Source organism: Cuculus canorus, chromosome 19, assembly GCF_017976375.1.
Source record: "Cuculus canorus isolate bCucCan1 chromosome 19, bCucCan1.pri, whole genome shotgun sequence".
NCBI classification, from domain to species: domain Eukaryota; kingdom Metazoa; phylum Chordata; class Aves; order Cuculiformes; family Cuculidae; genus Cuculus; species Cuculus canorus.
The window spans coordinates 12,299,986-12,324,805 of NC_071419.1; the positions used below are offsets into that span (position 1 = coordinate 12,299,986).

Consider the following 24,820-nt stretch of genomic DNA (forward strand, 5'->3'; position numbering starts at 1 on the left):
GTCTGATTGGTCGTTTATTGCTGGGTGGGCGGGGCTACGGTGAGAAGCGGGTGCTGACTGGCTGTTGGCGGTCAGTGGGCGGGGCTCCCGGCGGTGGGCGGAAGCGGATTGGCTGGCGGGGCGGAAGTGGCGGCGCGCGGCGGGTCGGTCGCGATGGCGGCAGAGGAGGCGGTGGCGGCGCTGGCAGGGGTGGCGGATGTGGAGATCGACGGTGACGGCGTCTTCAAGTACGTGCTGGTGCGCGTGCGCGCGGCCGGTGGGCCCGGGAAGGACGTCGTGCGCGGCCACGGCTGGGCCGAATACCACGGTGAGGGGCGCGGGCACCGGCGGGCGGCCCCGGGGATGGGGTCAGGGCCCAGGGCGGCCCCGGGCACCAGAGGGAGCCGCAGCCGCCCTACGGGTCCCTCCCCCCGCAGCCGACCTATACGAGCGAACGGCGGAGGAGCTGGCGCGGCGGGGCCTGGGCTGCGAGTGCCTGGGGGGCGGCCGCCTCGCCCACCGCCCCGAGGAGCGGAGGATCCACGTCTACGGCTACTCGGTGGTAAGCGGGTCGGGGGACCCTCCTGTGGCCGGGCGGGGGCACCGAGACCTCTGCTCGCGGCTGAACCGGGAGCAGAGGGGCAAGCTAGAGGGCAGTGGTGCTGCCGGGGCCGTGACCGCGTCCCCTGCATGTCCTAAGCAAGGAATTGAGGCTTTGAGCACCCTGGTCCAGTGGGAGGTGTCCCTGGGACTGGGTGGGTGTTGGGGTCCCTTCTGACCCAAACCATTCCATGACTGTGATTCCCATCACCAGGCTGGTCCCACATCCCTGCAGCTGGAGCTGGGCTGAGCTGCTGCCATGGAAGGGCTGGAGCAAACCCATCTTCCCTAGGCATGGGCTCAGCTGTGCCTTCCACTGCCGGCACCTCTGGTTGTGCTGAGCCACCCCAGGGTTTTGCCAACCTCTCCTGTGGATGAAAAGCACCTCAGGTCTACTTGGGGACCCTCTCCTCTTATAGGGCTTTGGGCGAGCAGACCACTCCGTGACTACAGAGAAGTTGAAAGCTGAGTATCCAGACTACGAGATCACCTGGGCAGATGAAGGCTACTGATTCGCTCCGGCTGGGCAGCGGCAGCAGTGCCAGCCTGGAGCTGGCGCAGCCAGATCTGGCATCAGGGTGGTGGCAGCAGGCTCCCTGTCTGTGCTCAGCAGCGCTCTGGGCTCTCCTGATTATGTTTGTGTTGAACATGCCCGTTGTTCACCACCACCGGACTTCCCACACGTTATGGGTGCTCCCCACCTCCCCAGAACGGCACGGCAAAGCCTCGGTGAGGCTGATGGGTGCTCTGCCCCGGCCTCCCTGGCGGCGAGGGGCTTTGTCCCACATCTGTATGTGAGAATTAAACATGTTGGCGAACGCAGCTGCTTGTGTGGTGGTGCGTTTATGGCTACCTGGGTCTGGGTTGTCCCCCCTTACAGCAGGAATGACTTCCCAGGTTTTCAGCCCTTCCTGAGGGGCCTGACCCCCAGGCTGGCAGAAAATGCATCAGGAGTTGCCTTGGGAAGGGCTGAGGTAGGTGAGGAGAGAGTGATGGGTCCCCATGCCTAACAGAGGGAAGAGGGTGCTCCCATTGGAAGAACCACCCTCACCTCTTGCTGCAGGGAAGCTGAGCTGCCTGGAAACATGTTGGGACAAACATTCCTGTTCCTACCTCGACAGGTGGTCACGCCTTGAGGTAGAGCATCCACCTTCGACTTCAGCCCTCTTGACAGCCAGGACTGCCTTCTGCCCCTCAGTGCTTCCCAGGAATGCTCTGCTTGTGCCTCCAGCGTGGAGCAAGGTGGGGAGACTGGGAAAAGCTGCCAGAGCCATTGGTGACAGGAGAGTTCAAGGGAGACGTGCAGGTCAGGCTGGCCAGGTGGGTTGCTGGATCGCCATCTCTTACGAGGCTGGGGCTGGAGGAGCCTCACCTTCCCTGGTCCCAGACTCCTTTCCCTTGCTGGGCTGCCGTCCTCTGTGTTCCTGGCTCCTGCATCCCTCTTGCTGGAGTGCCGGCTGCCTGGAGCAGGAGATGGTTCCTCTGTGCCTGGAGCAGCACAAGGTTAGCAGGACCTGCTAAAGCTCAGCCCTTGTGTCTGGTGTCCTGCCCTAGACTTGCAGGATAGATCCTGATGGGTGAGGATGAACTTCCTGGGGATGCAGAGCCCACTGTGCAGCTGGAGCAGTGTCTCCTGCGTAGGATGGCACCCAAAGCCACCTCCAGCCTCATGAGATGGTGGAGCAAGACAAGAGCTGGAGTCTAAGCCCAGACTTAGACTCACCATGTGTGAACGCACATGAGGTTGCACTGGGCCTCTAGAGGAACAGCTCTGCTGCAGCCAGACCTTCCCTCCTGCAAGTTGTTGGCCACTTCCCTGTGTTGGGATGGATGTTGCCCAACAGTCGCGCATGTGTGGGATCTTATTCCCCAGCATGGCAGATGGGAAGTGCCAGACCCTGGGTGGATGGGGCCAAGTGCCTTGCATGGGTTGCATGAAGCACAGCTTCTCTTGGAGTCACCACATCACAGAGCTTGGAGGCTCCTTGTAGTTAGTCTGGTCCCTGCCCCAGCAGGGTGCTCTGCACTGTGACCAAGTGAGTTATGGGCATCTCCATGGATGGAGACCTTTTTTGGTTCTGATGACCCCCAGTAAGACCTCTCAGTTCATCCAATCCAACCGTCAGCCCAGCCCCACCGTGCTGATTAAACCATGAACCTAAGTGCCATGGCCACAGGCGTTTTGAACCCCTTCAGGGATGAAGACTCCACCACTGCCGTGGGCTCCAGACCCTTCCCCAGCTCTGTTCCGTTCTCCAGACAGGCTGCAGCCCCTCAATGTCTTTCATGAAGTGAGGGGCCCAAAACTGAGGTGCAGCCTTACCAGTGCTGAGTACAGGGGGACGATCCCTTCCCTGCTCTTGCTGGCCACCCCATGGCTGATCCAAGCCAGGATGCTGGTGGCTTTCTTGGCCACCTGGGCCACTGCTGGCTTGTGTTCGGCTGGTGTCAACCAGCACCCCAAGGTCCTTTTCCACCAGGCAGCTTTCACATCCTGAGAGTTGTTTCATGTTCTTGCTTTGTTCTCGTTGCCCCCTGTCCTTTGCTGGGCATTCACTGCTCTGCAGAGGCTGCCTCCTTCCTTCCATTCCCTCCTGTCATGTCCCTGTGCTTTCTCTTCTCCAGTCTGAGCAGCTCCAGCCCTCCCAGCCTCTCCTGGGAAGTCCGATCCCTCTGTCACGGTCACAGCCCCCAGCTGGATCTGCTCCAGTCTGCCCACATCTCTCCTGTACTGGAGCCCAGCACTCCCCTGTGTCTCTGTAGTGTGGAGGGGAGAGATGGGACCTGCTGGAGATGCTCTGCTTGTGGCACCCAGGAGGCTGCTGGCTGCTCTTCTGGAGGCCACGGTGCTGGCTTGTGGCCAGCTTGGTCCTTGCCAGGTTTCCAGGCAGCAGGGGACGTGCAGGGATCATTCCTGCAGGCACTGCTGGCTGCAGGCTGGGAGAGTGTTGGCCTCCGCCTCTCCCCTGTGCTGACACGGGGAAGGAGCTGAGCCCTGTGTTTTACTGCACCTGATGCAATCGCGCTGCAATCTGCTGTCCAAGGCCATCAGCCAGGACACGAGAAGTCTCCCGGCTCAGCCATGAGCAGGGGCTGCCGGCAACTGAAGCAGAAAATCAGCCCTGGGCAGTGCCAGCCCCCACGAGCCCTGGCAGCAGCTCCCTGTGCCCAGAGAGGAAACTGAGGCAGGGGCAGTGGTTGCCATCACCAGGCAGCTCTGGTGGTGCCATGCAAGAGCTCTGTCTGCTGAGCCACATGTCTTCCAGCTTGAATCACCCTTCCTGGGGCTGGGCCGGGGCGGTTCTCCTCCAGGAGTGACATGGTTGTGGCCCTAAAGCTGTGCCCCTTCACCCTGTGGCGTCAGGATCTGGGTGCTGGGGTGCACAGAGGGACTGGAGAGGGCTGGTTCCTGCTGGTGGCCCCTCTGGCTCCCCGGGGCTGCCTGCTGGGCTGGGGAGGAGGGCGAGGGCAGCCTGCTGGCCTCTGCGCTGGCCTGGGCACCCCGACAAAGCAGTAACAGGGACGCGGGGCTGCTCTGCGCACACTGGGCAGGATGAGGCCCCCTCTTGCCTCCCGTCGGCACATCGCTGGGACTGGGCTGGAGCCCCAGCTTTTGGCAAAGGCAGCTCAGCCGGGTGCTGGGACAGCCTGCTCGTCCTGCATGTCCTCACTTGTCCCTACCTCCTCTCCCAGCCCTTCCCAAGTCTCCAGACAGCCAGGCTCTTGTTCTGAGTTCAAAGCGCCAACTTATTTATGGCCAACCCCACCCCAGTCCTAGGGCTCTGCCTGCTGCAGCTCATGATTGCTGGGATGCATCCTGACCCGTTTCTACCTTTCCTACCTTGGAGGTTGTTCCTTGCACCCCATTTCTAGCTGCCCTCGCTGGTCAGGGTGCACCCCACTGCCAGTCCATGCCCTGCACCCCGAGCCTCTCCTACTGCTCCTTATGCACTGGGACTGTTTCTCCCTGGGGTTACACAGGATACAGCCCAGGAAGCTGGCACAGCGCGGCCTCCACACCCCTGGCAGAGGTGCCAGCTTCTCCCCAGGCCTGGCAGCATCACCAGCTCGGCAAGAACAAGTGGCCAAGCCGGTGTGTGCTGCTGGACCATGCAAGCCATCCCCATCCCAGCCAGAGCAGCACCCAGCATCTCAGCATGGCTGGAAGAGGGGGTTCAGTGAGGAAAAGCAGCTGAAGATCTGGGGACGCAGAGCTGCCAGCTCGATGCCTGCGATGGTGGCAGCGGTGCCAGGTGGCACAACCACAGTGACCTGTCCCAGCCTGGCAAACCATCTCGCCATAAACCCTGCTGCCGGGGCTGGAGCGCTGATAACGGTGAGGCTGAAGTCCAGTGCGACGCAGGTCCCGGGGGGTCAGATTCCAGCCTTCAGTTCGTGGCGTGGCCTCCACTGCCGGCCCTGTGTCTCTCCCGGCTCCGTTTTACCATTACTGTGTCCCGGAGGCCGATGGCTGGGCAGGCGCTGCTCGCCCTCCTGCTGCTGGGTGAGCTCTGCCGACACGGGGGTCGCGCTGTGGGGTGGGAAGGGCCATGGTGCTGGCTGCTCTGCTCCATCCTTCCCTGGCGTGGGGATTGCTGCTTTCCTCAGCTCCAGGGGGACTGCGCTGTGCCAAGGGCGGCGGAGCAGATACAGCCCGGCAGAACCCTCCTCTGGGCTCTGCTAGCCACGGTCAAACTGGGATTCTCCAGGGCAAGCAAGCACTGGGCTGGGCATCGCTGGTGGCTTTGCTCACACTTGGGTGGAAAATGCCCAGATTTGCCTGTTTTCCTCAAAATGAGGCTCAGACTGGGAGCAGGGCTGTGATGTACCAGGCTGGAGGGTCGTGCTCCAGCTCCCGGCAGCGCCCAGGGGCGTAGGAGAGTGGCAAAGGTGGAGATGTGGGAGGCGAGGGGCAGTGGTGGAGGGTCCCATCCAGGGCATAATGCTGCTGAGAGCTCAGCGCAGCCCTTGCAGCGTACCAAACCGGGGAGCCCCGATGGCACCTGCTGTGGGCACCATGCCTGGATCCTCATAGGGTTTTCAGCCCTGCTGTCTCTCCTGTAGCTGGGAGTGTGCTCCCTGGTGAGTCCACGGTCATCAACAGCTGTGGCAGCGCAGCGGGGCAGCTCTGCAACTTCATCTGCAACTGCAGCGATTGCTCCGATGAGAACCAGTGTGGTGAGTGCCCAGCCCCGCTGCCAGGTCCCGCTCCTGGGGCAGGAGCAGGCGAGGAGCTGGGGGCACCGTGGGGGCAGGACCCCAGGGTAGGTGCAGGTTCTTCAAGTGGACACAAGTCCCCAGAGTGGATGCAGGACGCCCAGGATGGGTGCAGGTCCCTGGGGTGGATACAGATCTCCCAGGTGGATGCAGGCTCCTCAGGAGAGTGCAGGTCCCTGTGCTGGATGTAGGTGCCATGGTGAGGTGCAGGTGTGCAGGTTCCCCGGGGTGGGTGCAGGTCCCCACTGGTGGGCACAGGTCCGTGGGGTGGACACATATGCCCTGGTGAGGTGCAGGTCCCCAGGATGGGCACAGGTCCCCAGGATGGGTGCTGGTCCCCACTAGAGGGCACAGGCCCCCAAGGTGGAAGCAGATGCCCTGATGAGGTGCAGTTCCCCAGGGTGGGTGCAGGTCCTCAGGGTGGGCATAGGTCCCCAGGATGGGTGCAGATCCCCAGATGGTTGCAGGTCCCCAGGGTAGGTGCAGGTCCCCACTAGTGGGCACAGGTCCCTGGGGTGGACGCAGATGCCCTGGTGAGGTGCAAGTCCCCAGGATGGGCACAGGTCCTCAGGGTGGGCATAGGTCCCCAGGATGGGTGCAGATGCCCTGATGAGGTGCAGGTCCCCAGGGAGGGTGCAGGTCCCCAGGGTGGGCGCAGGTACCCACTAGCGGGCACAGGTCCTTGGGGTGGATGCAGATGCCCTGATGAGGTGCAGGTCCCCAGGATGGGCGCAGGTTCCCCAGGTGGATGCAGATGCCCTGATGAGGTGCAGGTCCCCAGGATGGGCGCAGGTTCCCCAGGTGGATGCAGGTGCCCTGGTGAGATGTGGATCCCCAGGGTGGGCACAGGTCCGCAGGGTGGACACAGGTCTCCCAGGTGGGTGCAGGTCCCTGCACTGGACGCAGGTGCCCTGGGTGGCTGCAGGTCCCCAGGGTGGGCACAGGACCCCAGATGGACCCATCCCAGCCTTGACACCCTGTTCTCCCACCCTCAGGATACATGCGGGGCTCAGCAGTGCTGGGCACCCGTTTCACCTGTGACTTTGAGGATGGCGACTGCGGCTGGCACGACGTGAGCACCTCGATGTACAGATGGGTGCGGGGCCGAGCCAGCCTGGCCATGTGGGGAACAGGACCCCACTCAGACCACACCATCGGCACCGACCTGGGTAAGCGGGAGCTGCCCGGCTGCTGAGCGCATTCCAGGCACCCACAGCACCGCACCTCTGGGCCACGGGTGCCCTGCGGCCGGCGTGCTGGCTCACCCATCCTTGTAGAGTGCTGGGACAGAGTAGATCGATGGTGGGGCAGAAGCGGTGGCAGCCATGGCCCCAGTGCCGTCCCATGGGGCTGCAGCCCCTGCACTGCTCTCTGCCCTCCCCAGGATGGTTCATGGTGACCGTGTCGCCCCCGACAAAGACTACGGCCACAGCCTGGCTCAGGTCACCGGTGATGCGGGAAGCAGCTGCCACGTGTGAGATCAGGGCATGGTACCACCTCTCAGGAAGCGGTGAGGGCACCACAGCACACACGGTTCAGCCTGAGGGCACTGGGAAGCAAAGGCGGGGGGGCAGTGGGGAGGGATGGGACCATCTGTCCCCATGGCATGGGCAGAGCCACCAGTACCTCAAGATGAGTCCTAACCATTCCACTCACTTCTTCTGGGCTTCACAAGCCAGACCAGGGGTTCTGGCTCCGGTCACTGGAGCTGGGAGGCTGGAATCATCCCTGTGGGTACCCCAGGGTGCCCAGGACCATGTTTTGGGGCTCCCACAGGGCTCAATCAGACGGAGAAGCCGGTGCTGCGCCTGGCTGCGGTGTACAGGGATGAGGTGGTGGGGCTGTGGCAGAGCCCCGAGCATGGAGGCGAGGGCTGGCACCAGCTGGTCGCCTACCCTGGACGGATCACAGAGCAGTTCCAGGTGAGCCAGGGCTGTGTCAGCACTTGGGTGCCATGAGCCGGGGCCGGAGGAGCCGGGAGAGGCACCGGGAGCCAAGGATGCCCGGGCAGCTTGGGAGGATTCTCAGCTCATGCCAACTCTGGCATCTTGTCCTAGCTCATCTTCTCCCTGACACAACCGCCGGCATGGGAGGCAGAGCTGGCGCTCGATGACATCATCTTCAGGAACTGCGGCTTGCAGGGTGAGTCCAGCATCCCTGAGGATGAGATGTGAGCCGGGATCCCTGGGTGCAGCCCCTGGGGGAGCTCACCTGCTGCCCACTGAGTCTTGGGTGCAGGTCCCTGGCCAGGGCACGGGCTGGGCAGCAGAAGCCTGTCCCCTAGCCCAGGGAGGGATGTGGGGCTACCCCAGCATGTGCTGGGCCCCCCATAGGGCTGGTGGGGTGCTGACGGTGTGTCCACCCATCCCAGAACCTGAGCAGAAGGCTTGTGGAGCCGAGGAGAGCCGCTGCGCCCAAGGCTCCTGCCTGGCACAGCACCGTTTCTGCGACGGCACTGACGACTGCGGCGACGGCTCAGATGAGAACGCAACGCTGTGTAGTGAGCATCCCTGCGGGGTGGCCCAACTCGCTGCCCCAACGACCACCCGGATGGGCTTGTGGGGCAAATCCAGGGTGTGGGGCTGGCAGCTATGCCCCATGGCTTTGGGGCCAAAGAGGCAGAATCAACTCGAGAGTTCTCTGGAGGGATCCCCGTCACAGGGACCTCCCTGGGTCACCCTGCTCTCCCTCTCTCCCTGCAGATTCCTTCACCCAATGTTCCTTTGAGGAAGGTCTCTGCAACTGGGTGGCAGAGAATGGGTCGCTGGTGTGGAAGAGGAACAGCAGCCTGAACCTGGGGACCGCGTACAGCCTCCCTACCCGGGACCACACCACCACCAGCAGGGCAGGTACGCAGCCAGGCACCGGCACCGTAGGGGACCCCACTGCAGGTCCCCAAGGTGTCAGTGGCCCCAGGGTGGACATGCCCTGGGGTAGCACACGCCTGGGCTCGGCTTAAGGCTGTTCTGGGTAAACAGCATCTTCTACCCACATGCCCAACGTGGCTCCACTCAGCCCCTTCCTGGCATCTCCCACAGGTTTTTTCCTCCACGTGGGCAGCGCCTCGGCTCCGGGGGCTGGCAGCACAGCACTGTTCAGCAGTCCTACTTTCCAGGCCACCAAGTCCTGCTCTGTGAGTCACAGCTGAGACCCCACGCCACAGCCCATGTGGGTACAGTGATCATAGAATCACCAGGTTGGAAAGGACCCACTGGATCATTGAGTCCAACCATTCTTAACACTCCCTTAAACCATGTCCCTAAGCACTTCATCCACTTGTTCCTTAAACACCTCCAGGGAAGGCGATGGTGGGAGACAGGATCCCCAGCCATGGAGACCCTCACGTGGGGCTGGGGCTGTGATTGGCCCTTTGCTGGGGATAGAGAGAGGGTTTCTGGGAGTGGTTTGGTGGCATCTCCTCCAGCCTCATCCTGTGGGGCAGCAGCCGTGCCCTGGGGTGTGGGGGCTGCGCACCCCTGCTAGGGGCTTTGGTGCTCACTCACACCCTCCCCATCCCCAGCTCGTGCTGTACTGCCACCTCCACGGCTCGGCCACCAGCAGCATCAGCATCTCCTACGTGATCAACTCCACCAAGCACCTGGTGAGGGAAAGGATGGGAGACCTGGGCAGCTGTTGGGTCCGGGAGAGAGTGGACTTCAACGTGTCAGAGAGCTTCAAGGTGGGCTGGGCACCACGCTGGGGCAAGCAGGGCTGCCTGCAGGGCGAGGGGCCACCCCCAGGATGCACCCATAGGACCAGGGGTCAGCATTGAACTGGGATGGAGCTGAGCCCCCTGGTGCTGGCATGTGCCAGCTGTGTGTCCCTGTCACCACTCCTCCAAGTCGCCCCCAAAGACCCTCTTGCAGTGACCACCTCACTGGAAGAAGGGGAAGGCTGCGGTGGTACCTTCATCCATCCCATGTCACCCTGTACCTTCATACCGTCCTGTCTGCTGTCGCCCACAGCCACCCACACAACCAGACCCCCTCCCAGCTGAACCCAGAGGATGCCCCATTATTTCCCCAATGGCACTGTGGTGGCCCCCAACAGCACTCCTGAGCAGCCACAGGTTCTGTGCAGGGGCAGCACCACCACCCCAAGCCCACTGTGGCCCTGCCAGCCCACTCCCACACCCCTTCCTGCTGCAGCATCGCCCCTGCTCCCACCAAACCCCTTTACAGGGGTTGGGACCCCCACTCCACAGCTCCCTGATGCCCCCCCCATGCCCAGCACCATCGCCCTGCCCCTCTCTGACGCCAGCGCGGTGCTTCCCTGCAGGTGCTGATCGAGGGGGTGGCCGGTGGCGAAGGAACTGTGGCCATCGATGACCTGATCCTGTCTCCAGACTGCAAGCAGGAGCCGAGTGAGTCAGAGGGTGGCCACCCCCTACCCCTGTTGTCCCCACAGGTCTCATGCCCGCGGCACCATCCCTAAAGCACCCCTTGTGTCCACCTGTCCCTCCGGTCATCATGGTGACCATCCTGAGCACAGCATGGCAGGCTCTTTCCCTGGAGCCCACAGCCTGGGTTACCTCATGTCCTCATCCTGCGGCTGTGACATTGTCCACCCTTCTGCCCCCAAACCTCCTGCCCCAGCCGTGCCACACGGGTGGCTCTCACCAACCCCCTTGGTCCCCTTTGCCCGGTGGGAGCAAGCAGGGTGGGGGACACGGAGAGCCAGGGAGGCGGGCAGGGGACATCCGGAGGGGCTGTGGCTTGAAGGGGTGACGCTGTGGGCCCCTCTCACTACCGATCCCCACCCCGGGGGGCTCCCACCAGAGGCGCCTTCAGCCCATCTGCCGAGCCGGGCGCGTGCCAGCCGCTGCGCGGCTGAGGAAGTGGCCTGCGACAGCGGGGACTGCATCAGCGCGGAGCTGGCCTGCGACTTCACCCGGAATTGCGTCGACGGCTCAGACGAGAAGCACTGCGGTGAGGGCTGCGGGCAGGCAGCCGGCTCCCCGGTGGCCAGGTGGCAGAGGGGACCAGGGCAGGGTGACCTGAGCATCCCTCTCCCGGCATGGCCAGGGGACACGGGTGCCAGCGCAGCCCAAGCGTGGTGGCCCTGTGGGGCTGATCTTGGCCTTTTGCAGGAGCAACCACTTTTGAGGATGGGTCTGGGGGCTGGCACGATGTCAGCGTGGGGCGGCTGCGCTGGGGCGTGCAGAGGGGCACCGAGACCACCGGCTCCGTCCTCGCAGGTGAGGCTATTCCCACCATCCAGGCCATGCTCCTAAGAGCGACGTGAGGGCTCCTAGGGTGCAGGGACATCCCGTGCCCACCCTGCCAGGGTGGTGGAAAGCGTGGAGGTGATGAAGTGTAGAGGGAAAGACACTGAGGGGCTGGAGAGCATCCAGAGGAGGGAACGGAGCTGGGGTAGAGTCTGGAACCCAGGGGTTCTGGGAGCAGCTGAGGGCCCTGGGGCTGTTTAGCCTGGAGAAGAGCAGACTGAGGGGAGACCTCATCGCTCTCTGCAGCTCCTGGAAAGGAGGTTGTGGTGAGGTGGGTGCTGGGCTCTGCTCCGAAGGGAGCAAGGGATGGGACGAGAGGAAAGGCCTCAAATTGTGCCATGGGAGGTTTAAATTGGATATTGGGAAACATTTCTTTACCGAAACAGTGATGAAGCCCTGGCAGAGGCTGCCCAGGGCGGTGGTGGAGTCTCCATCCCTGGAGAGATTCAAAAGATGTGGAGATCTGGTGCTTAGGGACACGGTTTACTGGTAGACGTGACAGTGTCAGGTTTATGGTTGAACCCGATGATCTTCAAGGTCTTTTCCGACCCAAACAATCCTATGGTTCTATGATTCTGGGCCTGGGCAGGGTGCTGGGCTGCGGGTGCTGTCAGGGATGCGGGGCTACTGTCTTGACCTCTCAGAGCGTTTCTGTGCCCAGGGAATTTCCTGGCCCTTCAGGCTGGAGAAGGACAAATGATGGCTGCAGCGAAGGCTCGCACACCCCTGCTGGGCCCCTCCGGCCCCGCCTGCGCCATGGAGCTGAGCTACCGCCTGCACAGTGGCCCCCCAGGTAACCCCTGTCCCCGCCTGGCACACGGCAGACCCCCCCCTGCCCCATCCCACCACCCTGGAGCCAGGGTGTCCCCTGTGGGCACGGGCAGGGGGGTGCTGGGGTCCCAGGGGGCTCCCCGGCTGCAGCCAGTGCCTGCTGGTGCCCACAGCCTCCGCACCACCTCTTGCACCCAGGCTTCCTTGCCATCAGCATCGTGGATCACACCACTGCCAGCACCCAGCTGGCCTGGCACACAGCAGGGAATGGCAGCACGGCCGAGAGACACGTCCACGTCCCACTCGGAGAGAGGACACGGCCCTTCCAGGTGTGCCAGGGGCAGAGGGACCAGCCCGCGTGGCTGCGGGCAGGGCTGTGCCAGCGCTGCCGGGCTCGGCGGGGCTCACTGCTGCCGTGCCACCCCAGGTGGAGCTGCTGGGGCTGGTGGACCTGCAGGACTCGGCCAGTGCAGCCATTGACAATGTGACGTTCGTGCAGTGCCACCCCAACGTGGGGCCACCGGGGGCCACAGGTACAGCCAGGGGCGCGTGGGCAGGAAGGGGGCACCGGACCCTGCCCACAGAGATGGGTGCTGCTCCCATGGGTGCTGCCTGGTTACTGTCACCCTGTCCCCAGCCCAGGGCAGGACCACGCTGCAGAAGCCCTATGGCTGGGGCTGAGCACACATAGAGTCATAGAACGGTTTGAGTGGGAAGGGACCTTAAAAAGATCATCTCATTCCAACTCCCCTGCCATACGTGCACCCTGCCTCAGGACACCCGCATGGGGTCAAATCAGGGAATGGGGCAGGGAAAAAGAGGGACAGTTTGGGGACCTGTTTGCTTTTGAGGTGCCTTATCCCCACTGCCTTTCCATGGTCGCCTTTCTCTGGCCAGAGCTGTCCTGCAACTTCGAGAGGGGCACGTGCAGCTGGTACCCGCATCAGGCCAGCGACTTCAAGTGGGTCCTCAGCACAGGGCAGGAGCAGGGCTCCGACCACACCACTGGCACAGGTAAGGGGCTCACTGCTCTCCTGGGGACCCCAGGCAGCCCAGGGGAACCCACAGCCTCCTGTCCCAAAGGCTGGGGTGTACCCTGCATGCCCCATGCAGCCCCTTGCCCGTGGGATGAGCCCAGCCTGGATCCAGGACCGGATGTGGGTGACGTGGGCGCAGCTTGAAGCACCCATGGATGTGTCCCATCCACCCTGGCTGTCCCCAACTCCCAGGCTACTTCTTGTCGGCGGATCCCTCTGCGCCGTGGAGCCGTGGGCAGCGGGCACAGCTCATCACCTACCACCAGGAGCCCGCCACCGCCCCGCGCTGCCTCTCCTTCTGGTACCGCCTGGCCGGCCCGCAGATCGGTACGCAGCCCCACAGCATCCTCCTGGGATGCCCTGGCGACAGCGGGGTCCCCACAGGGTGCGGGACAGCTGCCCCACTTTCTCCTTGCCCAGGCACCCTGAACCTCAAGCTGCAGCCGGAGGGAGCAGAGGAGACAGTGCTGTGGACCCGGCGCGGGACGCAGGGCAGCATCTGGCACCGGGGCTGGGCGACGCTGCCCGCCACGGGCCAGCAGCGGTACCGGGTGAGGGACGGGTCCCCAGGTGCTACGGGGTGCCAGCGGGGCGCGGGGCCATGGGACGCTGCTCTCCCGGTGGCAGGTGGCCTTCGAAGCGCTGCGGGATGGGTTCCTGGGGGACGTGGCGCTGGACGACCTGGCGCTGACGGCAGGGCCCTGCGCGGCCGAGCTCTCCTGCTCCTTCGAGGCGGACACCTGCGGGTTGGTGAGCAGCGGGCAGCGAACCTGGCTGCGGCAGAGCAACGGCACCGGCACTGTCGCAGGGCCCGCAGCTGATCACAGCACCGGCACCGTGGCAGGTACGGGGCCATGGCTTTCTGGGGCACTGGGGAGCCCTGCTGCCTGCTCTGCCTTCCCTGCCCTTCCTCCCTCCCTTCCTTCCTTCCTCCCTCCCTCCCTCCCTTCCTTCCTTCCTTCCTTCCTTCCTTCCTTCCTTCCTTCCTTCCTTCCTTCCTTCCTTCCTTCCTCCCTCCCTCCCTCCCTCCCTCCCTCCCTCCCTCCCTCCCTTCCTTCCTTCCTTCCTTCCTTCCTTCCTTCCTTCCTTCCTTCCTTCCTTCCTCCCTCCCTCCCTCCCTCCCTCCCCTGCCCCTGCTCTCGGGGTCCCCAGCCCGTACTCCCCAGCCATGGGGTGCGGTGCCGGCAGTGGGGGTGATGGCGCGGGGTTCTCTCCTCAGGCCATTACCTGGTGGTGAGCACAGACGGGACGTCGCTGCCCGCTGGGCGCGCGGCTGCCCTCACCTCCCAGCCCTACCAGTCCTCGGCGCCCACCCAGTGCCTGGCCTTCTGGTACCAGCTGAGCGCCACGACGCCAGGTGAGCACCACGACCGTCCGCAAGGGCACCGCTGTGCGGGTGGGGGTCCCGCACGGCCCCCCCTCCATGGCAGGTGCCCTGGCCAGGCTCCCTCAGCGTCTCCATGGAGCAGAGCGGGGTGCGGATGAAAGTGCTGGATGTGAGCGCCGTGGCTGGGGACACCTGGCACCGCGGCCACGTCACCGTCCGGCCGGATGGGGACTGGCAGGTGAGACAGGCAGGGGGCACGCGGCGGGCAGGGGGGCAGGCTGGGCTGAGGAGGGGAGCGGGCTCAGCGTGACGCTCTGCCCACCCCACTCGCAGGCAATATTCGAGGCAGTGGGAGCTGGGGGTGACCACGGGTACATCGCACTGGACGACCTGCACGTGTCGGACGGAGCCTGCCCTGAGCCAGGTGGGAGCTGTGCCAGCGGGGATGGGGCATGACAGGCTAAGAATTGGGGTTGGTCAGCCTGGAGAAGAGAAGGCTCTAAGGAGACCGCATAGTGACCTTCCAGTACTTGAAGAGGCTACAGGAAAGCTGGAGAGGGACTTTTTGCAAAGGCTTATAGTGATAGGACGAGGGGCAATGGGTATAAACTGGAGAGGGGCAGATTTAGGCTGGACAGAAGGAAGAATTTCTTCACAATGGGGGTGGTGAGACACTGGCACAGGTTGCCCCATCCCTGGAGGTGTTCAAGACCAGGTTGGATGGGGCCTTGGGCAGCCTGATCCAGTGGGTTGTCTCTGCACATGGCAGGGACGTTGGAGCTGGGTGATGTTTAAGGTCCCTTCCAACCCAAACTATTCTGTGATTCCATGGAGGTACACAGCCGTGGGGACAGGGACAGCCTGCCTCCTCCATCACAGCTTGGCCACGGCCACTGGTCACCCTGCGCCTGCCCTGGGCCCAAGAAGGGGGTGGTGGGGAAGGGGCTGGGGCTGCCCACCCTGGATACCCCATCTCCCCGTGGGCAGTGTGTGCCTGCAGCACTGGGCGCATCACAGCACCCCTTTCCTCGCAGCATCCTGTGACTTCGAGCAGGACCTGTGTGGCTGGAGCAGCTCCTCGGACCCCCGCCTGCACACCTTCGCCTGGGGCTGGAAGAATGGAACCCCCCTTGCCAAGTACCCTGGCCCCGAGCAGGATCACACCCTTGGCACAAGGCATGGTAGGAGACACCCAGCCCTCCTCCAGCGTGGCCGGAGGGAGGGAGAGGAGCTGGGGATGGATGGGGTCACCCAAGAACGACCCCGGCAATGATGCGTCCCAGCACCCCCATCCCCTTGCCTGAAAGGGACAGTTTTGTCCCAAAGGCCATGAGGAGCAGGGCTGTGGGGCTGCAATCCTCCGGGTATCACTCTGGGTGTTTTGAGGGGAGCAGGACACGCAGGTTGGGGGTGCAGGACCGGGGCCACCTGTGCTCTGTCCTTGCCCATCAGGTCACTACGTGCACTTTGACACCAGCATGCTGGGTGCAGGGGGCACCGCTGCCCGTCTGGAGAGCCAACCCCTGCCCGCCGCTGCCGACTCCTGCCTGCGCTTCTGGTACCACATGGACATCCCAGAGCACCTTGGTGAGCACTGCAGGGCAGGGAGGAGCTGCTGGCCCTGCTGTCCCTCTCATGAGCCCACGATGGGAGCAGGAGCAGGGTCTGCAAACCCCCTCCCTACCCACCACACCACTGACTCTGGTTCAGCTCTGGCCGAGTGGTGGGGATGGCATGTTCCACTGGGTGCTGCCGTCCCCTGGGATGGTGGCATGACTGGTGGGACCCAGTGACTCTCAGTGTCTCTGGGTGGCCATTGATGCCGAGGTGCCTGTCCCCCTCCTTTCTGCAGCCAGTGGGGAGCTGCGGGTGATGCTGCACAGCGCGGCGGGGCAGCGCACAGTGTGGAGCGTGGCCGGGCACCAGAGCCGGGGCTGGCAGGCTGGCGTGGTGCCCGTGCAAAGCCCCAGTGAGTTCCAGGTATGTGGAGCCACCCTGGGATATGGAGTGCCCTCCGAGATGTGGGGTCCCTCCTGAGGTGTGAGTTGCCCTCCTGGAGCATGGGGGGCCCTTCTGAGGTGTGGGGTACACTCCTGAGATGTGGGAACCTTCCTGGGGTGTGGGGGCTGTCCTGAGGTGGGGGGTACCTTCCTGAGATATGGGGTCCCTCCTGGGATGCGAGGGCCCTCCTGAGGTGCAAGGTGCCCTCTTGAGGTTTGGGGGTCCCTCGCAAGGTGTGGGGTCTCTCCTGAAGTGTGAGGTACCCTCCTAAGGTGTGGTGGTCCCTCCCCATGCATCACTCCCCAGATCCCATCTTCCTCCACAGATCATCTTCGAGATCAGCACCTGGAGGTGGCCGATGGAGGGGCCGGTGGCACTGGATGACATCGTGTACAGCACTAGGGGCTGCCATGCCAGCCCGGTGGTGCCAGGGGAAGGTGCGGGGATGGTTCTGGCTGTGACCAAGCAAGGCCAACACAGCACCGCTGAGGCTGCTGGCGCTGCGGCTGCAGCCAGCGCTCCGGGGTGGTGGGCTGAGCCTGGCAGCATCTCCTCTCCCTGCAGAGAAATCCTCGGGCAGCTTTGTGGCAGAGGTGGTGCTCGGCGTTCTCCTGGCCCTGGTGGTCGTGGCGCTGGTGGCTGTTGGCAGCTGGCACTGGCTGAAGCGGCGAGGGCTGGCGAGCGGGATGCTGGGGGAGAGCGGTGCTCCCCAGGGCTTCGACAACATCACTTTCCGAGATGTAAGGCCGGGTGAAGGGCTCTCCTGCTCGCCCCCAACTGCACCAAAACAGCATTCCTAAAAGATCAGCAAATCCCTGAGCCTGTGCCAACACGTCCAGAGGTGCAAAGGGCTCTGCCTCTTATCTGGCTGCTGGTGGATGAGTGACCCTGAGCTGCAGGAATGACCTGCAGCTGCTCCAGAAAGCGCTGAGGCTGCGATCCTCCTCCCTGAGCCCTGCAGGGACCACAGCATGCAAACAGTGCTCACCCCCTTCAAACCAGCAACTTAAAACCCTGAAAGGCACTTAACCTCTGGTTTCATTTGGTGTCACCCAGTCCCCAGCACAGACTCTGGCCCCAGGACTGACCCCAAAAGAAGACAAGGAGCCCCAGTTCTTCCAGGGGTTGTTTTTTCTGCCGGGGCTGTTTTTTCCACTGGGATTGTGGTGGGCCAGCACGCAGGTTCTCCCCTCTGCAGCCTGGAAAAAGTCCTTGTAGCTCAAACTAGACCCAGCCCGTGCTTGCTGTAACCGATTCCTATTCTTCCTTCTTTGCAGGACAAGGTCATTATCCCTCCACTGCCAAAAGATGGGGATGAGGTCTGAAATTAGTAGCCAGCAGGAGTAATGGCCTACTCACGCCTGCGAGGTGTATGCAGGGCAGAGCATCCCTCCAGCAAGCGCTCACACTCCAGCAGCCGCCTCCGGCTCTCGGCATCCGACAGCGGGCAGCTGCCGCGGGCGCTGACCCCACTACCTCTATGGACTCGGGAGAAGTGTTGTCTTTTGTAACATGAACTTTCTGCACTGAGATGTGTCCATGCTTTGCCAGGAGTTTCCAGCAGCTGCCATCCTTGTCCGAGCAGGGTTCTGGCCAGGGAAGGGGCGAGTGCACAGCCCTGAGCCCCCAGGTCGGCGGGTGCTGCACAGGGCACGAGCCCCTTCCCACAGCCAGGATCGAGCACAGCAGCTCCTCAGGCACGGGGAGGAAGCTTGATGCTGCTGTAGGGCTTGAAGAGGTGGCTGGGAGGGCAGGGAGCTGGGGACACCACACAGCAGAGCTGTAGACACAGCAGCCCTGAGTGCACACCTGCCCAGCACCTTTGCAGGGCTCCCAATTATTTGCATTTGAAGGCACCGGGAAAAGAAAAACGTTCCCAAGGCACAGGCTGGGCTCAGGACCTGGGCACCCACAGCTACAGCCAGGGCCACCCCAAGACCAGGGCCACTCTTTCCCCCAAGTTTTCAACATTTAACACCGTGTGACCCCTGTGCAGCCCACGGCCAAAGCGGCCACCCAGACCCAACGACAGACAGAGCTGTTTGGGCTCCGTGCGGATGAGCCACCCAGGAGCGATCCTGCTCTCCTCAGACCCCAGGCTGGTCCAGAGAGGATCGGGGTGTCCTGTTTTCCCAGTCTGTGCCCAAAGCCTGTTTTTCCCTCTCTCCCTTCAGCTCTGTCCCACTTAGATTGTGCCCCAGTCCCATCGAGCACCGTCCCCACAGCTCTGGTGCTCCTGCGCGGTGGGCAAGGAGTGCTCCAGCCTCAGAAACACCTGCCTGGGCCTGTCCGCATCCGTTTGGCTTCACAGAACTCCAGAGCCTCCCTCCTCCTCCACACAAGACAAACCCACAGCGTTGATTTCATCTCTGGGCTGCAGGCCAAAGCTGCAGTCCTCACCGAAGCCAAGCAGCCAGGAAGGCTCCGACAGCTCCGGCCCTTTCCCAGCTGCTTGAGGTAGTCCCACTACCCACACCTAATCCATCTCCAGCCACGAGATGGATCACCAGGAAGCAAACAGGCAGCGAGCAGCCTGCGCAGATGAAGGGTATCAAACTTTATTGTAGAGCTCTTAAAACCAGGCTGAGGGGAGCAAACAGAAACGCTGCTGGGGTGCGGTGACGGGAGTCACCGTTTCAAATGCAGACACGGATCAACTCTCCCAAATTATTTATATCGAAAACACCCCACCCATATTGTTCCGACTAAACAGCCCCATTTCAGACCACCCCAAGCATCTTAACATGAGCTGCTTCTACACACCGAGACGCAGGCATTTTCTGGCAAATCGGATGCGGTATTGTTAGGGTTTAGTTCCCCAATCTCTGGAAAGGAGGGAAGGGAAAACAAAATCAAGAAAATCGCTTCTTTAAGGTTGCCTTTTTACAGCATGTACAGATTCGGCAGATTTCCCCCCCAAAGCAAGTCTGGAGCCCTCGTGTTCAGCTTGGCGACACACAGAGAGACTCTGGCAGCTACGGAGAACCAGCCAGGTGAGACCAGTTTGGACAAACTGATTTCGAGGCTTTGTTGTCATTTCCCTTTGGGGCCGGTTTCCAGCGGTTTTCCAATATCCTTCCCACGCAGTTTAAGGCCTGGAATAAGACAGACGAAACGGTCACCATCAGCACTCAATCACTCACCCAAACTTTATCTCCTCAAATCTTTGCTATAATGAAGAGAACATCCAAAGAAGGGGGCAGGGGAGCCAGAGCTGGGGACAATCCTGCTTTAGTTCCTAGAAGCATCAGGCAAAGCTCCAGTTCTCACTTGTGCACTGATTATTGTGCTAGAAAACAGTGTCTGTACTGGCTTAGCAGAGTTACACACACACCAGTGGCTGTGGGACACCCTTCAGAGTGCAACCAGGCCTTCACGTGTCTGGGAATCCCACTGACTTTGCTAGAGGAAGCCCCAGGGATGTGCCCAGGGCACAGCCCCACGCGTGAAGATGAACAACAGGAGAACATACTCTCCAAGTTCTGGTTTCGGCCAGCAGATCCAAATTGTATCAGAATACAGCTTAATGACACTGCACCCAAGATAACCCGTTCCCGACATGGAAACTGTACAAAACGTCACTGCACACACCCCTCCCAGGCACTGAGGACTCTGGCATTGCTCTTGAAGCCTCCTGTCTTAACTTACCAATGGCTCTTTCAATCTTGCCCATCACCTGGTTGTTAGGGATCGCTCTTCCTGATTCATAGTCAGCAATAACTTGCGGTTTTTCATTGATTTTCTGAAAGAGAAGCAGCACCTCAAGCGCTGGCTCCATGCACAGTGAGCACTCAGCACCACCCCCAGCACTCACAGATAAGTAACAGCCTCCAGCTACGCCAGGAAAAGTGCCACTCCCAGGCCCACTCCCTCTCCGCTATCACCTCCCTCCCTGCCGGAAGGTCACAGTGATGGCATCACCCATCCTGGACAGAGTCCTGCTTCCTTCAGCCTCCCGGGAGGAGCAGTAACAGTGTGCAGTGCTGTTCCTTGTGAGCTCTGGAATGCTGCATCAGGCCCAGGTGGCACAAAAAACACCTCACATCAGTGCTGAGCTTATGGGGACGAGGGGGAGGACGACCCTCCTACCAGCTCTCCAGCCGCAGCAACGCTCTGTCTCCAAGCAGGCGTTGAAATGCTGCACAGATAAACCTCTAAACACTTCCCACACAACAAGTGCCGCCCAGAGATCGGATACCAGAGGTGCTGCTTTCACCAAGCTTCCCACCCGTGCTCCCATCTCACTGCAGCCGCCCGGGGGAGAACAGGAGAAGCGCCCACCTTTGCCTTGAGGGGCCTGAACTGCCTGCGTAGCACGTGAGCAGAGCCCAGTGGGCCCTAGCAATACTCACAGTGGCCAAGTCCTTCTGTGTCATTCCCTTGCTCTGCCGGCCCTGCTGGATCACTTTGCCCACCTCCAGGGAAACGCGGTCATGGTGCAGCTCTTCTGTCTCACGGTCGAGCTTGGCTGTGTTCTTTGTGATGAAGTGTTGTTTGTTTTGGCCTGCTGCCCCTGTGATTCAAAGCAAGTGCAAAACAAAAAGCAAGGACAAACAAAACGAGGCTCAGAGCTGCGCCAAGAAGTATCAAAGCACTTTTTCTAAGCACCCAGCTGCCCAGGATCCCACGGAGCTTTCAAGATTTCAACGTGCCAGCATCAGCACTGATCTCAGCCAGATCCTGCTCACTGCAGGTCAGGGAACGTGTTCCCTCCCTCCTGTTAATGCCGATGCCCAAACACAGCTGGGCCGAGCCCTTTCTTTCCTTCACATTGGAACTTCACTCCAGATTTGCTATTGCTTGGGGATTTAATATCAAACTTCACTCCACACAAACGTTTGTGTTACAGCTCAGGGGTTAATATTTAAACTTGTATCTCATTTGCTCCGGCACAAAGCAGTGTGAATAAGTGGCTCTAAATCAATTTTCTGATGTCTTTTGTAAGTGAACTCTAACCCCACTTAGCTTTGCTGAAAGCCTGAAGTTCAAAACACATTGTTTGGTTTGGGTCCTCTTAGTTACAGTCTTAAGTCACCGTTTAACTCCTTTCCCTCACGTCTGTCTCTGACATGCAGCCTCTTGACTAAGCCGACTAAACGTCATTCAAGGATCACCTATGTGTTTTTTCCAACCATCATAATCTCATCCCTGCAGTAAAAGAAACTGAGAATTTCCATTGCACAGTAAACGGGAAATTTTTAAAGAGCATCATCGCAAGAAGATAAGCACTGAACCCATTAGCATAGGTTAACGAGAGAAATAAGAGCAAAATTTGGGAGGTTTTCATTTTGCGATCATGAAGGCTGCTCCAAGGGCTCTGCATGCACCAGCCAGGGCTCCACACTGGGCAACACAGAACTCTGAGATGGCTACAGGGAAGCACTCCACCCTCCCTGGGACACTAATCCCCCCCATCCTGGGCCCTAATGCCCCCCTCCCCAAGGGGCTTCGACACCCACCCCACCCCAGAGACGCTGCTTCCCCCCTCGGGGGAGCCTGATCCCCTGTCCCTACTCTCCCAAGGCTGCTGACCACCCCTCCCCAGACCCTGAGCCCTCCTTGCTCCCTCAGTGGCTGAGGATGCCCCCCTTCACAAGGGTGCTGCTCCCCCAGGGCTGCCAAACCTCACCCTCCAGCGGGACCCTGATGCCCCCATGTCTCCCTGGTGGCTGCCAATCCCCACCCTCCTGGAGACACTGCCTCCCCCTCTGCTGGGGCTGCCGACTCCTTTACCCCTGCATGCTGTCCCCCACCTTTTCAAGACCATGACCCTTCCCACTCCCTCAGGGCTCCCAAATGCCCCCTCCCTGGTCCCTAACCCCCCTCCCCAGGTTTCAATACCACCACCACCCCAGTGGACAGTGCTCCCCCTTCTCCAGGGCCCCGATCCCCCATTCCCACTCCCTTGGCACTGCCAAACCCCACTCTCTGGGGCCCTGACCCCCGCACTTCTTTCTCTGGACATCAGGAAAAAATTTTTCATGGAAAGGGTCATTTGGCACTGGCAGAGGCTGCCCAGGGAGATAGTTGAGTCACCTTCCCTGGAGGCGTTTAAGAGACGGGTGGATGAGGTGCTGAGGAGCATGGTTTAGGCAGTCTTAGGAATGGTTGGACTCAATGATCCAGTGGGTCCTTTCCAACCTGGTGATTCTATGATTCTCCCGGGTGCTTCAACACTCTGACCCCCGGTCCCCCTCCCTGTCCCTCAGGGCTGCTGACCCCCCCATCCTCAAGCCCTGACCCCCTCCCTGGCCCGGGGACACTGCCCACCCCTCCCCGGGGACCCCAACCCACCATCACTCCTCTCCCCCGGCGCTCCCAATCCCAACCTTCCTGGGGACACAGCCTCCCCTTTCCACGGCTCTGACATCTCCCTCGCTCCACTACCTCAGCGGCTTTGACCCCCAACCTCCCAGGGATGCTGCTCCCCCTCCCCAAGGCTGTTAACCCCTCTGCCCAAGGGGGCCCTGACCACCCCCCACTCCTTCAGGGCTGCCGAATCCTCCACCTCCAGGGGACCTACCCCCCCTCCCCTGCCCCTGTTCCTCTCCCTCTCCCCTTCCCTCGCCTGGTTCATCAGGCCTTGATCCCTCCTTTGACCCCTTCCCTTGTCCCTGATCCCCTCTTGCACCTGATTCTCCCCCCAGCCCCCTTCCCTTGCCCCTGATCCCACCTCTACCCCCGTCTCCAGGCCCTGAACTCCCTCTCCCCCTTCCCTTGCCCCTGATCCTCCCCCAACCACTGCCCCTCATCCCCCCTCAACCCCCTTCCCTTGCCCCTGATCCTCCCCTGCCCCCTTCCCTTGCCTCTGATTCCTTTCTGCACCCTTTTCTGTCTTATTCTCGCCCTCCCTCCTCCCTTGCCCCTGATCCTCCCCTGCCCAGTTCCTCGGGCCCTGATCCCCCTCTCTGCCCCCTTCCCTTGTCCCTGCCCCCTCCCCTGCCCCTTATTTTGTCCCATCCCCTTCCCCCATGCTCTTCCCTGCCTCTGATCCCCCCCCGCTCCCTTTTCTGGCCCCAATCCCCCCTCTGCCCTCTCCTCTGCCCCAATCCCACTCCTGCCTCCTTCCCCGATCCCCCCTGCTACTTCCCTTGCCCCCTTCCTGCCTCTGATCCTTCCCTGCCCCTGATGCCCCCCTTCCCCTGAACCTCCCTCTGTCCGCCCCCCCTCTTCTGCCCCTGATCCCACTCCTGCCTCCTTCCCCTACCCAATCCCACCCCTGCCCATTCCCTTGCCCCATCCCCTGCCCCTGATCCCCTCTCTGCCTCCCCACCCCCTCTTCTGCCCCCGACTCCCGCTCTGCCCACTCCTCTGCCCCTGATCCCATCCCTGCTCCCTTCCTCGATCCTTCCTGTCCCTTCCCTTACCCCCTTCCCTGCCCCTGATGCCCACTCACCCTGATCCCCCCTCCGTCCCCCCCACCCCCTTTTCTGCCCCTCATCCCCCCTCTGCCCCATCCCCTGCCCCTGATCCCCCACCGGCCCTTCCCCCGGCCCTGATTCTGCCCCTCCGGCCCCCGATTCCCCCCCCCGCCCCTCCCCTACCCCTGATCCCCCTCCTCGCCCCCTTCTCTGCCCCCGATCCGTCCCCGCCCCCTCCCCAGCCCCTCATTTCCCCCTTGTCCCCTCCCCCTCCCTCCGATCCTCCCCAGGCCTTCCCCCCGCGCTGCCCCCGCCCCAGCCCCGGTACCCACACTTCTTGGAGGTCTCCACGTCCTCGCCGCGCCGCTGCGCCGCCAGGATGGCCTGCGGGGAGCAGAGCGTGAGCGCGGGCCGCCGCGGGGCCCCCCCGGCACCGCCCCGCAGCCGCCCCGGCGCCCCCTGACCTGCTTGGACTTGGCCTGGGCCGCGCTGGGGCCCTTCTTGCGCAGCACGGTGACCGTGTCCCAGTCGCTCTCCGCCATGGCCCCGGCACCTCTCGCCCCCACCGGACACGGCCCCGATTGGGCGGTGCGCGCGCGCGTCAGGGGAGGTGGCCCCGGGGCGGCCGCTGATTGGGCGGCGCGCGCGTCCGTCAGTAGAACCGACCTATGAGCGGCCGCGATGGGCGGGGCCTCTGGCGGCTCAATGGGCTTCGACATAACAGCGACCCGGCTGTGACGCCGTTGCTTTTGATAGGTGCGTGGACCTGCCAATCATTCTATGCGCGATACGATTGGCCAGCGTGCCAGGCTGGGGGCGGGCTCTCGAGCACCTTGGCACCTCTAACAGGCTGTCTTAGCTGCCAATCACTCTGCACTTCGACACGATTGGCTCAGCGCTCGGCGCTGTCACCCAGTGGGCCAATCGTGACTCGGGGGCGGGTCGCGCATGCGCTGTGGTTGCGGCGCGTGGCTCGGCGGGGCTGTCATGGCTGCCCGGGGAGGACGCTGCGCTCCCCACGGTCCCGGCCTCCGTCCCGGGAGGCGCCGAGCACCGACTGGGCTGCGAGCGCCTCTCTGGAGGGCCGGTCCCGGGGCCCCGGCGGGGTCTTCCGGTGCTTGGAGGCCGGAGCCGCCCGCGAAGCCCCCGCCTCGCTCTGAGTCACCGGGCAGCCCGGCACTAAAGGCTGGGAATCCCGGCGCTCGCCTCGCGTCATCTCGGGAGCAGCCGGGGAGGCGGGGGCCCCGCCCCGCAAGCTGCTTCCAGGCCGAGCCGGGCGCTGCTCGGAACCGGGGAGCGC

The 24,820-nt window shown here is 62.5% G+C and overlaps 3 protein-coding genes across 5 annotated transcripts; 2 read left to right on the forward strand and 1 right to left on the reverse strand.

Moving 5' to 3' along the window:
- The first annotated feature begins 12 nt into the window (after positions 1-12).
- On the forward strand, positions 13-1,418 carry PHPT1 (phosphohistidine phosphatase 1). 2 transcript variants are annotated; one of them, XM_054084502.1, is made up of 3 exons: positions 13-307; positions 417-541; positions 999-1,417. In XM_054084502.1, exons 1-3 carry the CDS (start codon positions 154-156, stop codon positions 1,089-1,091), a joined length of 372 nt encoding a protein of 123 aa, XP_053940477.1. In that variant the 5' UTR covers positions 13-153; the 3' UTR covers positions 1,092-1,417. The 2 variants fall into 2 exon arrangements, with proteins under 2 accessions (XP_053940477.1, XP_053940476.1); XM_054084501.1 differs by having other exon boundaries at positions 13-541; positions 999-1,418.
- Positions 1,419-4,976: 3,558 nt separating this feature from the next.
- Positions 4,977-17,681, forward strand: MAMDC4 (MAM domain containing 4). 2 transcript variants are annotated; one of them, XM_054084488.1, is made up of 29 exons: positions 4,977-5,083; positions 5,644-5,757; positions 6,792-6,965; positions 7,181-7,306; positions 7,573-7,718; positions 7,854-7,938; positions 8,168-8,296; positions 8,499-8,645; positions 8,835-8,929; positions 9,317-9,475; positions 10,075-10,159; positions 10,575-10,724; positions 10,886-10,993; positions 11,685-11,816; positions 11,993-12,123; positions 12,222-12,327; positions 12,692-12,808; positions 13,024-13,158; positions 13,252-13,382; positions 13,459-13,675; positions 14,051-14,188; positions 14,275-14,396; positions 14,492-14,582; positions 15,193-15,339; positions 15,611-15,745; positions 16,011-16,138; positions 16,485-16,596; positions 16,724-16,899; positions 17,437-17,681. In XM_054084488.1, the coding sequence occupies exons 1-29, from the start codon at positions 5,047-5,049 to the stop codon at positions 17,482-17,484; spliced, it is 3,621 nt and encodes a 1,206-aa protein (XP_053940463.1). In that variant the 5' UTR covers positions 4,977-5,046; the 3' UTR covers positions 17,485-17,681. The 2 variants fall into 2 exon arrangements, with proteins under 2 accessions (XP_053940463.1, XP_053940464.1); XM_054084489.1 differs by lacking the exon at positions 8,168-8,296.
- Positions 17,682-18,699: 1,018 nt separating this feature from the next.
- Positions 18,700-24,136, reverse strand: EDF1 (endothelial differentiation related factor 1). The gene is made up of 5 exons (XM_054084071.1): positions 23,985-24,136; positions 23,853-23,904; positions 20,512-20,672; positions 19,808-19,901; positions 18,700-19,254 (listed from the first exon to the last, which is right to left on the reverse strand). The coding sequence occupies exons 1-5, from the start codon at positions 24,060-24,062 to the stop codon at positions 19,193-19,195; spliced, it is 447 nt and encodes a 148-aa protein (XP_053940046.1). The 5' UTR covers positions 24,063-24,136; the 3' UTR covers positions 18,700-19,192.
- Between the last annotated feature and the right edge of the window lie 684 nt (positions 24,137-24,820).

Excerpts from the sequence above, each read along its gene's own strand:
- PHPT1 (XM_054084501.1), top strand. The coding sequence starts at position 154 with ATGGCGGCAGAGGAGGCGGTGGCGGCGCTGGCAGGGGTGGCGGATGTG. Across the intron at positions 542-998 it reads ACGTCTACGGCTACTCGGTG|GGCTTTGGGCGAGCAGACCA; the intron begins GTAAGCGGGTCG and ends CTCCTCTTATAG.
- EDF1 (XM_054084071.1), bottom strand. The coding sequence starts at position 24,062 with ATGGCGGAGAGCGACTGGGACACGGTCACCGTGCTGCGCAAGAAGGGC. Across the intron at positions 19,902-20,511 it reads CACAGAAGGACTTGGCCACT|AAAATCAATGAAAAACCGCA; the intron begins GTGAGTATTGCT and ends CTTCTCTTTCAG. Across the intron at positions 19,255-19,807 it reads CAAGATTGAAAGAGCCATTG|GCCTTAAACTGCGTGGGAAG; the intron begins GTAAGTTAAGAC and ends GTCTTATTCCAG.
- MAMDC4 (XM_054084488.1), top strand. The coding sequence starts at position 5,047 with ATGGCTGGGCAGGCGCTGCTCGCCCTCCTGCTGCTGG. Across the intron at positions 5,758-6,791 it reads CTCCGATGAGAACCAGTGTG|GATACATGCGGGGCTCAGCA; the intron begins GTGAGTGCCCAG and ends TCCCACCCTCAG. Across the intron at positions 7,719-7,853 it reads GGATCACAGAGCAGTTCCAG|CTCATCTTCTCCCTGACACA; the intron begins GTGAGCCAGGGC and ends ATCTTGTCCTAG.